At 38.7% G+C, this 15,000-nt stretch overlaps 3 protein-coding genes across 3 annotated transcripts in view; 1 reads left to right on the forward strand and 2 right to left on the reverse strand.

The window, feature by feature from the left end:
• Positions 1-6,899, reverse strand: part of LOC138049498 (uncharacterized) — a 22,021-nt gene extending 15,122 nt beyond the window's left edge. Inside the window, 2 exon segments of the mRNA XM_068895786.1 lie at positions 4,461-4,529; positions 6,762-6,899. Coding sequence (XP_068751887.1) covers positions 4,461-4,509 — 49 coding nt within the window. The 5' untranslated portion in view covers positions 4,510-4,529; positions 6,762-6,899.
• Positions 1-15,000, forward strand: part of LOC138049499 (uncharacterized) — a 104,729-nt gene that overhangs the window by 24,314 nt on the left and 65,415 nt on the right. The gene's annotated exons all lie outside the window — the stretch shown is intronic.
• The window catches only part of LOC138049500 (outer dynein arm-docking complex subunit 2-like), a 14,311-nt gene continuing 8,670 nt past the window's right edge, over positions 9,360-15,000 (reverse strand). Inside the window, exons 3-8 of the mRNA XM_068895789.1 lie at positions 14,276-14,339; positions 13,829-13,879; positions 13,592-13,669; positions 12,435-12,545; positions 11,317-11,538; positions 9,360-9,628 (exon numbers count right to left, since the gene is read on the reverse strand). Coding sequence (XP_068751890.1) covers positions 9,488-9,628; positions 11,317-11,538; positions 12,435-12,545; positions 13,592-13,669; positions 13,829-13,879; positions 14,276-14,339 — 667 coding nt within the window. The 3' untranslated portion in view covers positions 9,360-9,487. The remainder of the gene's footprint in view (positions 9,629-11,316; positions 11,539-12,434; positions 12,546-13,591; positions 13,670-13,828; positions 13,880-14,275; positions 14,340-15,000) is intronic.

The raw sequence follows: 15,000 nt of genomic DNA on the forward strand, positions 1-15,000 counted from the left end.
ACTTCAGAAGAGACATCCTGTTGATTTAATTTCACAGATTTCAGAATCTTGATCTCTTTCTTCAGAAAACTGTAGTAAGCCAAAAATTAAATTCTGTCATAAAATTTTTCCCCAGCACACAGCCATAAGTCGTTCACTGCGCATGTATGCATTCATGATTTAAAGAGTTATTATTTGAGGGTGGTGTGGGTTCCACAGTAATCCCCAGGGATAGTGAAAGGCTGTTTAAAGTTTTTGGCTTTGTGGCCTGGCCTACAAATGGCACTGACTCTGCCACTGATCCTGTATGGATACAAACATCAATGCTTTTATCATGTAAATGATGTTATTGAAATGTACGGTAAGTACAGTAGCCAGTTAAAATAAGAAAGGATCCACAAGTGTGTATCAAAGTAAGCAATTTGGGGATCCGGACAATCTGTGAGCCAGCGAGCCATGTGAGCCATTGAAAAATAATTAATAGATTGTGCATGCTCACTAGCTAATCAATTTGAGACTCTGGCATGGCTTAGATGTACCACATTTGCCGGACATTTGGGGTGGCTTTTAAAGTTTAACCTCCATCCCAGATATCAGCACTACACTGATATTTCCAGAATTTTTCTTAGAATATGAAAGAAAATATTTCTAGAAATTCCTAGAATTTACCAGTTTCCTTTTCTGGAAAATTCTAGAAAATTCTAGAATGTTAAATGAAACATGCTAATGAGTTAATGAGGAAAGAAATTGCCAGCTTTATTCCAGAAATCATAATCTGGGATCAAATCAGGTTTTTTCCAGCTTTTTCCAGTTTGTTACAAATTCTGCTTTCTAGATTTTTCTAGAAAATTCCTGCATGCTATTAAATGAAAGCATGTGAAGATCATGTATTAATTTCCAGCTTTTTTCAAGGATATTCCAGTTTTTCATGATTTTCCTCTGCCTTTTCCAACCACTTAATTTTATTCCTTGAAGGCAATTCAACCATTGGTAACTTTTTAAATTTATCACAAGTAACTTTACTAAGCTTCTTATTCTAAGCAGTCAATTATGCACAACAAAAACAGGCATCATGTTTTAGCTAGTCAAATGGAACCTTTACATAGCATATGTAAAAGCTATGTTATGGGGTTTTTGTGTCCAAAAATTAAAATAGTTTCAACATAGATTCAAAACAGAAAATACACAACACATACATAATTATCCTGCTCCTATAAAATTCCATCAAATCAGAAATGTGCTGGAAACTACAAAAAATCCATTGTAGGCAAGCTATTAACAGATACTACCATAGCTCACAGACAAAAAAAATAGACAACAGATTTCAAAGCGGTTATATTTTTTTATTGCATGAACCTAAACATTTCATTCATGCCAAAATCTTTGGATTGGGTTCTTGTTTTACATTTAAAAACAGAAAAAGCTTTAAAATGTTTCAGATAAACCACAGAACTACATGTATATAGAAGTCTGCAAAAAGAGATCCTCAAATACATCAAACCATAACTGGTTAAGGAGACAGAATTGGCTGCTAAGCATTTTTGTCTGCTGTAAAGGACCGTTCCCTGCTGTCCCATCAAAGAATTTTTTTCAGAAGTGTCTCTTCATACTCTTTCATGGCAACTAAAAAAAATACAGTACATATACTTCAATGATGCATGTAGTGGTTCCTCTAAATCGCCGATAATTTCTATTACAATTAAAGTGTGTGAAGAGTAGACTCATAAGTTTGGGTCTCTACTTACAAACGTCCATAATAGCTTTCTCAGGCATTTTCTGCATTGATCACCATAGCAAAGTGACAGAAATTAGCATTTTACAAGAAGGAATCAATTGTCAATCGTATACAATCATGTAATTTGCTTAATTAAGCCAAGTTGAGTCTCCTTGCTTCACAAATTGACTCGATGGTGTGAAAATGTGAATTCTACGTGCATGTATTAAATCGTTCCTCATTTTCAAGACAATAAGGCATCAAATCAAATGTTATTCGCTTCAAGTTAACGCTTACCTTTTTACTTGAGTTGTTGTAAGCATTTCCTTGCCTGGATCAGCATTTAAAGAGTAAAACTAACAAAAAAATCGTCAGCACAAAAGCGTGATCGCAGATGAAACGTTTCAACCGCGCAAAACCTGAAAGAGCTGGACTGGGTAGGTCCCCATACATGACGTACGTACCCTGGACTGGTTACTGACTGCTGACCAAAACGAAAAGGACTCACTAGTTCCCAGTCCCGTCTCTCACGTGTTATCCAAGATGGCGGAAGATGACAAGAAGCAAGATTTGAAAGATACTGGAGTTCAGTGAACGGATTAAGTGCTGACTTGGAGTGTGTAATTTTCGAGAGTAATGCATCATCTTCCTTTTGGAATAAGGCCGATTATGAGACTCAGAGAGCATCAAACAAGGTAACCAATGACTCACAATCTACATGTATTGAATACATCGGAATAAAAGCTTTCTTTTTCATTTCTCCGTGTACAGAGTGCTTTTATTTTCAAAGTTTGGAGCCTTTAAAGGACATTGCGTAAGCTAAGTAAATGTATTAACTCGAAAGATATCACATTCACATTCATAAGCTTTTTTTCAGAGAGCTATGTGACCTTTAAATATGCTTTACACAGACTGAACTATGTAATGTAGCAAGTTACATAGTTATTACATAGCACGTAAGGAGCAGTAAATAGCCTTTATATAGCTCAACATAGTTATATGATAAACTTTACATAGCCTTCACATATGTCTACTTCTACAAGGGAATTTTCTTCTTAAATTTTATACATAATAAGAAACTGCATGCTAAACATTTCTTTAACTTTTTATCTGAAAAGAGTTGAATTTATAGAATAAACTAAAAATTTGTTTCATTTGAGAAATGTTAAAATTGTTAACAAGCTGTAGACAATAGTTTATTTCCAGTTTCCTGCAAGAAATGAAGACTGGAAAAAACTGTCATTTTCTGGCAGCACCTAATAGATGTATCAAATTCAAGCTATTTCCAGCTTTTGAAAGAACCCAAAACTTGCAAAAACTGGAAAACAATTTCTGGAATAAAAGCTGGAATTTGATTCTGGAATAAAGCTGTCACATTCTAGAAATTTCCAGAAATTTCCAGAACTTAACAGAAAGCTTGAAATTCATTTTGCAAGGGAGAAGGCCAAAACAATACTGTCTGCAGTTAGGAGAAAAAAAATTATATTTTTATGGCGATTTAGTATGTTTTGCAGCTGTAAAATTCTTGTGATGTTTAGTCCGCAGTTCAGTTGCGGTCACCACGTTACGTTGGACTTGCAAGAGTCTGGGTCAAGGGAGATCAACAAATTTTGACTTTCTCTCCCCTCATTGTATGGACTTTCTCTCCTGCTTCAATCTTGCAAATCGCTCGGCGTGCTCCTGACTGGTCTGTCGTATTTAGTGAAGAAAAACTTTCAATCCTTTACAATCCTGTTAGAAAGTTAGCAACAAGCCTGCACGGACTACTTTAAAGTAGTTTTTTCGGTTGCCTTGCATTAGAACCTAAAATTTATATTTTTGGTCTGATGAACATGCATGTTTTCAAGAGATCTACACATACTACTTGAATGTTGGTGATGAGGGATAAGCATTATGTAGGGTCTTCAGAGAGCAAAAGGTGACAACACCAAAAACAGTTTGCAGAGGTGTCAACCTCTGGGGATCTAAAATCTAGCAGATTTTTTCCATCTGGTATCCCCAAACCCCCCCAATGATCAACCCACCAACTCCCCGCTCCCCAAAAAATTCACCCACCCATCCCCCTGCAGCTCCTTCAAAATATACAAGAATAATCTACTGCCTCCGCCATTGTGAATCTTGAAAGGGAAATTTGCAGGAAGGACACTTGTGTCAAGAATGTTCATTGGTTAAATGGAGATCCAATCAAACAATCAGTTATGTAGCCATGAAAGAAAGCCATTGTCTTTAGTTCTATCAGTGTGTGTTTGAAACTCGGAGATGAAGAAATGCATTAAGAAACAATGAAACAAGTTTGAAAAAATCGACTTTTTTTTTAACTTGGGGATGCAATTTGAGCCTACATTTTGGAGCAAAATCTTTTAAAAGGATCAGAGTCGTTTTTATCTGAGAGATTTGATGACCCATACAAGAGACCGGGAGATTCGCTCCATATCCGGGAGAGTTGGCACCTATGAGTTTGTAGTGTTCTCTCTGGAAAGAAACTGACTCAATTACATCATAATTTGCGGTCTAATATCTGTGTAAGCTCCAAGGCAACTTTGTCCAACTTCTGGCAGTCAAGCATTCCCAAAAAATGGAGTGGGAACCCTGTGAAGGCCAGATAATAGTAGGATACAACACTTCCACCTCCAATTTTTTCACAAGGCTTGCAACTATGGCTCACATGACTTGGATGGCTCGCTGGCTTGCACTGTGTCCTAACTGGTAATTTGGTTTTACAAGGGAGATTGCAGGTTGTTCATTTCAATAATTATTGAAATCTTACCAACAGGAGATGAGGGAGCAACTGAATGCTTACTATGACCAGTTGCCATGGTAATGTCAAAGTTGTAATCTGAAATAAGAATTTCCTTTGTCATTAGAGCTATTTTCAAGGAGTAAAAGGAGTCAGGCACATCTTATCTAGAACACATCTTAAATTCAATGCAACCTGTACAGTTTAAATTATTGTTGTCTGTCACCAAGACACAAACTTAGATCACACGTCACAGCGGCCATGTTGGTGTTCCAAAACAAAGAAATGGCGGCCATGATGGTGTACCAAACTAAACCTCTGGGAATTGAACTCTACTTTTATGCAAACACTTACTTTTGTTTCAGTAATCCAATATGCCTGTTGGTCATGTGAGCGAAAACTCTTCAGAAGTAGCTTTATTTGCACCTTATTTTTGGTACACCAATGGCCTTGTTTACTTGCAGATATCAATAGCAACGATCTGCAACACTTCCACAGACATGTCTGGGCCTCAGTTGTTCAGAGGCTGGATTAGTTTATCTTGTTGATAAGTCACTATCTAACAGTTTCTTTCTGTGCACAGTATTTCCTCCTGTAGCCATGAATATGCACATGACTGTAGGCACATTTATCCAAGTGGGGTTGTGTACGAAAACCTTGGACAATGTTTAATGTGAATTATATTTTTTTACATTCTCGAGAGTGACCTATTCCACTTTGAACAACTGGGGCCAGAACTGCAAGCAATCAGATGCCATTCTCAGTGAGCATCATGAAGTGTCCCTTTGCACTTCTCCTTACCTTCAACATCACTTGTGTCTTGGAATACAGACAATATTAATGATGCCACACATAGTCCTATAAATGTTGCAGGGCCCATTATGTTCCCATGAAAGGACATGATGAAAGAAATGTATATATTTGAGGTGCCGGCTATACAATGTATATTGCACCAGCATTGCAGAGGTGTCAGAGGTCAAGGGTTCAAATCCCATTGGGCTGCGACCAGAATTTTTCACTGAGGTGTCTGTAAGAGACACTAATTGCTTAAATTGTCGAGATAAAGTACAAGGATTGTTTCTCTCTTGTCTATAGCCCGCACTTCAAATATAGACATTTCTTTCACAGTACTACAGATGTACATTGTGGATAAAATAATGCAGATCAATGTCTTGCATAAATTCATCTACGAGAAACTCAATGTATAAATCTACCTTTTCTTCATGCAAATTTGACCATATTCTGACTCATTAACCACTTGTTTTATCACTAAATAGAACAGGCTTTTGAGATAAAACAAGAAACTATGCCACTCAGAGCGGCCACACAGAGTCCTACCACAGGTTCCCAAAACTGATGATGGTTGTTTACCATTTACCAAAAAAATCCGGAAATTTCGGTTGGAATGTAAATGGTAAGCCAATTTTGGTCATCCCAAGCAGAAAATTTCCGGAGAAAACGGAATTTCTTGAAAGGTAGTCCAAACTTCCCAAACGGAATTTCCAAACGGAAAACGTGTTTACCATTTGCATTCCCCGATGATTTTGCCTCCCTCCAGACTCTCTCGGTAAACTTGAACGAATTTTGTAAATGGTACGCGCCGATCCCAACTGAATTTCCCATTCGGGAGTTTTTGCTTACCATTTGAACAAACCTAGAACAAACGGTTTCTGCTTGTAAATGGTAAACAACCGATATCACTGAAGTATTGGAGAAAACAACTGTACTTGAAACTGAAAAATATGAACACAAATTACTGTGAATAAAAACGTTTTAAGCTTACCTTGTTTTATTTCCGAGGCTTCTTGTCTTCTGTGGCGATACAAAAACCAAACAGAAGACAAGAAGCCTCACGGCTAAACTGCAGAATACCCCGCCCCTTATTTGCAGTTCATTGAATAAGAATAGGCTCTATTGTATAAGTCTCGTTCTTCAAAAGATGCCGCATAGGGAAAACAATAGTGGTTAGCTGTGGCGGGGTATTCTGCAGTTGCTCCAGCCTCACAAATAAAACAAGGCGCTCATATTTTTCACTTTCAAGTGCAGTCGTTTTATCTTACTGAACGCGAGAGTTTGGAGAACCTGTGGTTCCGCAGCTTCCGCCATCTTGGAAAATTTTAATCAAACCTACAAAAAATTGCTTCATTTGTTCAAATCAGCTTTTTTGTTATCTTTCCTTACTACTTTCAGTGAATTTGAGCGCGGATCAAAGACGGAAAGGAGCACATTTAACCGGGAAACAGTGTTTTGTCCAAGTACATGCATGATGATGCAAGATGATGACCATTGTATTATTATATCGAAAAAATAATAAGTAAAATTTCAGTTAACCTTCTCGGTGCCGCTATTTAAAACGAGCCAGTGCCTTTCTTCAGTGGTGGCCGTGAAAAAAAATTCGAGACCTTTGAATCCATCGAGTCATTCGTTTTCCGCACGGAGAGCACTCCATGATGTTCCAGCATAAAAAATAAACTCCCGAAGCTCCTCCCGAAGGTCCCGAAGAAGTTCCGTCGACAGTCCGGTCACGCCCGGGCAGAGTGTTGGGGGTATTCAGCGGACATGCCTTTAAATGTAATTTCAACTCGTAAGTATCACCAATCGTCTCTAAGGCTTGTTCACCAGAAAGAGTGCTACTAAATTTTTAATACACATCTCTTTTTTCTTTTCCAACAGTTCTTCAAAGACAAGCCTTTTTTTCGCATTCATTTTTTAAAATCTATCAACAAGGCTTTATAACGGGGACGGCTGTGCTGGTACGCAGAAGTCACATTTCTTTCCCCTTCAAGCAGGAGGTGGTGGATTTCTTAAGTATTTAGGTTCATAAAACAAAATGCAGACAAAAAAACTTAAGTTACTGTTTTCACGGAAACATGCAATGCTCAATATACACTTTTTTTTTTTTGAGTGAAAGACCTTAAAACAGAGAAGGAAAACTGAAAACAGTTCTCTCGCGTGCGTCTTGGCTTTTTTGGTCAATAAGAGAACATACATAAAGCTCGTCGTTGCGCTTGGATCTTCTGTTGAAATTTCAACAAAGTTGCATGGTAACGTCCTCTTTTTTCGATAAAAACATGCAGAGTCCTAACGAGCGGCAACCAGCAAACGTGAAAAATGGGGAAAATCTTAGTCACGTGGTCACTTTTACCGTTCGCGTTTCACGTAAACGTGATGATTTATCTGTTTTTATTAAATTATTGGATAATGCAATTCATCTACATGTACATCTACATGTTCCAGCACTCAGCAAAGTCCTATTGACTTGTGGCTGTTTTTGCTTAGGTGGCCTCATACACCACAAGCCTTTTTGGGTTTCGACAAAACACTGACCCCCGGTCAACTGACCCCCTTACTGACCCCCTACTGACCCCGTATAAAATCAATGGGAAAATGAATACTGCTTACTTAAGCCTCAACAACCCTTTTTAAACAGCATTGTTCAACAGTATTTAAGTCTAAGCACCCATTTTAAAAAGGTTAGCTTACATGAAGTAATCGGCCATCACAACAATAATCGAAAACTAACCTTTTTAAAATGGGTGCTTAGACTTAAATACTGTTGAACAATGCCGTTTAAAAAGGATTGTTGAGGCTTAAGTAAGCAGGATTCATTTTCCCATTGATTTTATAGTGGGTCAGTAGGGGGGTCAGTAAGGGGGTCAGTTGACCGGGGGTCAGTGTTTTGTCGAAACCCAGCCTTTTTAGAGACATTACGCCAAGCCGGCCACTTTTGCTGGAAAGAACATACTCACAGAGGACAGCCACAGCACCGGCAATTTCATCCCCTACTCTTCTCGAATAGTGTGTGGGTTCTTTAACGTCCCACTGAGCGCTTATAAACATGGAAGATATTTGTGAGACGAGACCTACGGTTTATAGTCCTTATCCGAGAAGACTTGAAAGTCTAACCATTTGCGGATGTAATTACAAAGGTAGCACTTTCTCCTCAGTCATTTTAAGACCCTGAGTGTTGGTCCGGCCGGAGTCGAACTCACGACCTCCCGCATGGCAGCCCGGTGCTCAACCAACTGAGCCACCGGTGCGCGGTTCTAGTATTTTGATTGGCTTAGCGTTCATGGTATATGTATTGAAAATCGTATGAATGCACGAGCAAGTTCATACTATTTTTTATTTATTATATACTCAACAAAATCACTCCATCACTTCGTTTCCATAGCAACTTCCGTATTGCACTCTATCACCTCTTTTTGCACTTGTCATTTATGCATTCGTCATTGACTAAACAGAAATGCGATATTTTGTTGAGTATATAATAAGAGCTATTATACCATGCTCTACAAATATCAGTAGCTGCACGCATCAGTTTTCTTATATTTACAAAATCAAGTAGGGAAGATTTATCCATAATGTGTGAGCGTTTTTAATAAAACAATTATTCCACTCGTGCTTGTTGGATATAAGATGATTATAGCCAACTCATCTCATATCCAACGTGCCCTTTGCGGAATAATTCTTTAATAGTCTTGGTAGTAAAGCCCGACAATTGTCCGGCACTTGAAACTAGTTTAATGACCGAGCTCCAACGAGTGACTTGTATCGAAAAAAACAAAACCATCTCTTTAAGGTTATTGTTACCTGTGCCTGCAGACATTCTTGGTCAAAAGGTCTCACGCATACAATCAAGCCTTCAAAAACCGTTGAAAAACGGATCACATATTCTTCTGCAAACTGTGTTGACTGAGTGGGGCTTCACGATTTTTAGCGTGCATAAAAACAATGTTCGACATTTCTCAGTCTTTATCAATGTCCCATCGGCTGGATTAAAAAGAACGGTTGCTGGATGATCCTATCGACTGGAGAGAGAAAACTTGTAGGACTATGAAATTTGTATGAACTCCCACTTTATTGACGGATCTGGTTTTCAGTATTTTAAACTTATAATGCCAATGTCATGGCAAAAGGAAATGATTTTGCTCTTAAATTGTTCAGAAAGTGTTTTATGAAATCACGGAAAAGACTGTGCAAAATTGCAATAAAAGTTCAAAACACGAGAAAATGTCTTAAGTTTGGAGCATAATGTCTTTGCCTTCAAAATAATGTTAATTTGAGTTGGAGTCTCCGTTCCATTGATCCTTTCCGGCTCTTTCATTGGCCATCGCTAGTTGACGCATGTTCAGAAGGCATCCAGCTGCAGCCTCTTGCAGCCCAGCGTCCTCTGAACCAATCATCCCCAACAGCAACTGAAATACAAAAAAACATGCATTGACAGTTACGTTGCAGCATTTTTCCGAATAAAAGGCTTTTTACTGAAAATATTGAAACACTCTATGAAATTTCTGAATAGCTCATTGGTCTAGAAAGCGACATCCTACTGTCATTTACTATCACAAATGTGCGCTTGAACCTTTCGGTGGAAACTTTGGGTAGTACATAGTTATGACCACGTGACCTGAAGGATTTGCTCCGCGTCATGGGTAATAACACGTTTAGTGGATGCGAAGAATTCCCAGTTATATTGCCCACATCTTTCTGTCGCGTTCTTCAATGATTTCATTTATCTTGTACCGCTTACTTGTGTATCCAAACTCGTACGGTCGACGAAAGAAATTGTCCATTTGGCCAAGGTACTTGGTATCATATGCACACGCCCACACCTCAATAGACCCTATGCAAAAATGGCTGCCTTTAAATTATTCTTTTGTTCATATTCAAAATAGCCCAACTAACATCGTTCGGGATAACAAATTCTTTAGAATTTTTGTCTCAAAAACGAGGTTAGTTGGGCTATTTTGAATATGAACAAAAGAATAATTTAAAGGCAGCCATTTTTGCATAGGGTCTATAGCAAAGTAGAACACTGACATTATTAGGCTATCGAACAGTAGATGCAGATTCTCCTTAGAATATCCATAGAATTTGAAGACTCTTAATATGTAAAATCGCCCACAAGCTTTACTAATCATACATTGAAAGTGTTTATCCCAGTCACACGGCTTATCTTGAAAAGTTACTCCAAGAAGGTTTAACCAGTCTCGACGTTTTATCCCTTGAATAGGATCGGGAAGTGGTTTAGATGTCTTGCCATTAAGTACCATCTCCCATGTTTTGTCTAAATTGAGGACCATCCGATTGCTGTCTGCCCACTCAGCGATATTTTGAACTTCACAATCAGCGTCAAATCATCTGCATCAGGGTCAAATCATCTGCATATTTAACCAAGACGTTTTGAGAAGGTTGCAGAGCTTGAATGTCATTTACCATCACTGACAAAATGATGGGGCCCAGGATAGTTCCTTGCGGTACTCCTTTGTTTCTTGGCAGAAACCCATAAGGGTTGAAACGTGTAACGGTCCCTTGTGTGCTGGGAAACAAGCTTCTGAATATTCAATTTGCTAAGTACCATGAGAGAAACATTCAACCAATCAGTTCGCAAGAACACCGTGACGCAATACCACAAATGTTCTCACGCGAAATTAATTGGAGCGAGGGGTTTCCAAATATGGTACTTAGCACTGAACATTCGGAAGCTGTGAACGCGCGTTACACGTTTCAACCCTTATGGGTTTCTGTTATTGGTAAATAGTCGGTTTCCATACGATCAACTTTGACACGTTGTAGTCTACCAGAGAGAAAACTAATGATCCAGTTATGTATGTAGGGATTGATTCTCAAGACTTTCAGCTTATTAGAAACGATGTTATGTGCCACAGAATGAAACGCCTTTGGGATAAGAAAATTCAAGATGAATAGAAACGGGAGTTGGTCATATTCACATGATAGGTTTTTACACATTGCCATGCTGTCGTGTTTCGATGATATCATCTGGCGTAAAGTAAAAACAACTTGTGAAATTCGCAAACCCCGGCCCTCTCCCCTAATCTTTTCCCGCCTCTCTATTTTCTCTTGAAGAAAATAAAATTCACCTAACCTTCACAACTCCACCGCGGTGCATTTTAATACAACTTTCAGGACTTTTCCCAAGCTGCTCAAGTGCTCGCATCGCTGATCGCTGCACAATGATGTCACGTGACCCTAAGTACTCCACCATAGATTTGACAACTCCTTTGTCACAAAAACGTTTAGCGTTGTTGCCCCACTTGCTGCACATTGCGATGGCTTCGGCAAGATGGCGCCTTAGGAGAATGTCAGTCTAAAAACAAATTAATAATAATAACAATGAATAGGAAGAGAGGAAAGATGACGATGATGGTAAATGGTGAAGTTGACAATAAGAATGAAGATCACCGGTACCTCTTACTATCCGAGGTCAAGGTCCGTACTGAAAGTTACAGACCGAGTTTCTTCCGTTCATTTTTTTTATCACAATTGCTTGTAATCTCGCCTTCTGATTGGCTAATTTGCCAATCAGAGATATGAGTCTACAAAACGCTGATCGCGTCATGCTCGCGTCAATGTGTCACGCAGTTGTAATAGCCAACAACGAACGCTCGTTTTGGGAAATAAACCAATCAAATTACTAAAAAGTTATAGACAACGCAACCTCTTTCTTTGTGTCATGATCTTGGTCACAAAATGTTGTGGATTCACTAGGCTGCGTCTCACGAGTCCACAAAAATTTGACTACTGTGATGATGAATATCTTTGTCGATAAAGAACAGACAACGCTGAACCAGGTTCGATTTGTTAAATGGATTTCACGATAAAAGGGTGCGGTTCACTGTCTTCGTCATGGTAAATGTACTGATGGCGAATTCTTCTAGAAAATTGGTTTGACTCCATATGTGTTCCTTTCTTTCACTATACAGGCTCCTTATCAACTATTGTTCTTTTAGTATTTATAGTTTCCAATTTTCAAATAATTTTGACTTGATAATGACGTTTAGCTAACGTCGAAACCTCGTCGTTTTTTAACAATTTCTTAACCATGTTTTAGTATTTTAAGAACGTTTAGATAAGTTCTTTTTTTGCATTTTGTTATAGTTAAATGTTTTCCAAAACCACTTTTCCTTTAAAAACTTTAGGGTCCCAATGAGATTTGACCTCTGGGATACCTAAAAAGTACTGTGCAGGGGTAAAGAGACGTACGTTATGCGTCAGATGAGCTAAGTGAGAGACCACGCCATAATCTGTGATGACACCCAAGTTCTCACGATCGCAGGCTATAATTGATATCACTGCGCAGGCGCTGATGAGGACCTAATCAGACAGAATAACAGATCGATCTAAAGGCGGTTTTCGCTAGCGACAGGAGATTACGATTTGGAGCCAAGTCTCTCGTTGAAGTTTTTGCTCTCGCAGATTGTCTACATCAGGAGTCTATCACTCTGTCTATTTTAAGAACAGCTTTCGCGCTATGTTTTGCGTATCTTGATCTATCGACGCACAATGAGGTCATGAATCTAAAAATATCCTATCTCGCTCCCAGGGTCTCTCATCTTCCTGTCAATTGGAAACTGGAAACGAGAAGAGGAGAGACCCTTGGAACGAGGTTAAAATATATCCAGAGGTCTGATGAAACCAGCGCTGAAGGTGAAGGTACCAGTTTTTGGCTCCAATTAATGAACTCCTGCTGGCCGACTGTCAGCGCACCCAGCCGCGCACTTAGTGTCAGTATCGAGTTGCGTCTATTTCTTTTTTGTGTTTGAGTCACTGTTGATAACTACCGAATCTTTAAAACTAAGGTAGTATGCAAAAATTGATATAGTTAATATCCTTTTTCAATCACTGATCTACCCTTTTTAGTCTTTAATGTGGTATTCGAGAATAGCTAGGGTCTGACATAAATAAACCATTCTATTTAAAGCCAGTGCCGACTGTTTTGCAAAAGCGAATACTTAAAATAATCACATTTTGCGAGCTTATATCAGATTAAGAGCCATTGTATAAATTTCTCAGACTGCTTAAATTTTGTGACTTAACTCAACTTTAAAAAAAATTTTGTGGTTTCCTTTAACGCAGTACTCTCAAAAAACAAGTGTCCTCAGTTTATCTAATTACCGCCGAAGTCAGGGGATTGATTCTCCTTGTACAAGGCCTGTACAATTCTGATCATTTCATTTTTAGCGAATGTAACATGGACGCAACTTTCGCGGCTGACCCTGCAATACTAGTGCGGACAATGCCCCATGTAAATCATGCACATAACTTCACATGACGTGAATCAACATTGATTAATGGCACTCTTCTCCTTAATTTCCGGAATCGACGACTGAATAAATGATTTCAGAAGAATTCGTACTTACTTCCAAGTCGTCAGACTTCAGAAGACGAACGGTCAGATCCAGACCCCCAACAAAAGATCGAGGAGTTTCCCAGGCCTCCTGCAGCAGAACATTTTGGTAAAATTTTTCTAGTGGATTGGATCGAGATTTGTTTAAAACATTGTCGCCCCAACAAAGGATACGCGCGCATAACCTTTACATTGACCTACTCAAAACTTTGAAGTTTATCAAGCGGAAGGTTGGGGAAAAAATTATTACCGGTGTGTCTTGCATAAGCCTGTACATAGCCCAAGCGGCACCAGAAACTACCTGAATGAGTAAAAGACAAAACAGAAACCATTGAAATTTCTTACCATAGACCTCTTTCATGATGGCGGCCAAATAAAATATTCTTTTGTTTCAATGCTAATAAGCCTTTCTAGCCTCTCTACAACGAGCAAATTTTAAAAGAATATTTGTTTCAAAATGAGGCCAGTAGGTCTAATTAACATACAAAAGAATGTAAATGTGGTCGCCACTTATGAAAGTGGTCTATTGAACACGTGAAAACCTATTTAGTGACCAAGCCTGCTCAATGCCTTAACGAGCGGCGAGATGGCAAAACATCTTTAGATATGTTTTATCACAACAACGTCATATCTAAGACCGCAAAAAGAATCCCCCACCCCCCTCCCCACTCCAATCCCCATTCTCTTTTGCACTTGCCTTATTGTTTTTGGACTTCATGAGAGACCACAAGAGTCGCAGACATTCCAGTCTGTTGAATACACTGTAGTAAAACATGAGGGTTAATAATAATAATAATAATAATAATAATAATAATAATGCACAAGGAAAAATTTCTCCAATATTACTGGCTAAGAAAAATGCAGTTTTGGGGTAACAAACCAAAAATTCTGATTGGTGGAAGAAAATCACAGATATCCAATCAAATGCGCGCCCTCGATTGCGCAATTTTTGCCTGAGTATACCTTGTTAATAAGCATGGGAAATCGTATGAACTTACTCGTGCATTTCGTGGTTTATGGGCGCAAGTGATGTAATATGAGAACTTTCAAAACATCACTCGCGCCCTTAAACCACGAAATGCACAACAAGTTGATAACATTTTCTTTCTTTCTTTCTTTATTATATACTCAACAAAATTACTCCATCGCTTTGTTTACATAGCAACTTCCGTATTGCAGAAGATATAGTATAATAAAAAAGGCATATAACGCCTTCGGCAAATGATTCACCTGTGTTTTTTCCACATTTTTACGGATTGGTTGTTTGTTGAGATCTGGGTAACAAATAGATGCTGGGTGTCTAATTATGGACAACATAATAGGAACAACAATAAAAGCAAGATGACACACGCCAACAACACACCAACCCGGTGTGGCCAACACATCACGCATGCGCACAACCATTTCACCATGGACAGCTGT

Source organism: Montipora capricornis, chromosome 5, assembly GCF_036669925.1.
Source record: "Montipora capricornis isolate CH-2021 chromosome 5, ASM3666992v2, whole genome shotgun sequence".
NCBI lineage: Eukaryota > Metazoa > Cnidaria > Anthozoa > Scleractinia > Acroporidae > Montipora > Montipora capricornis.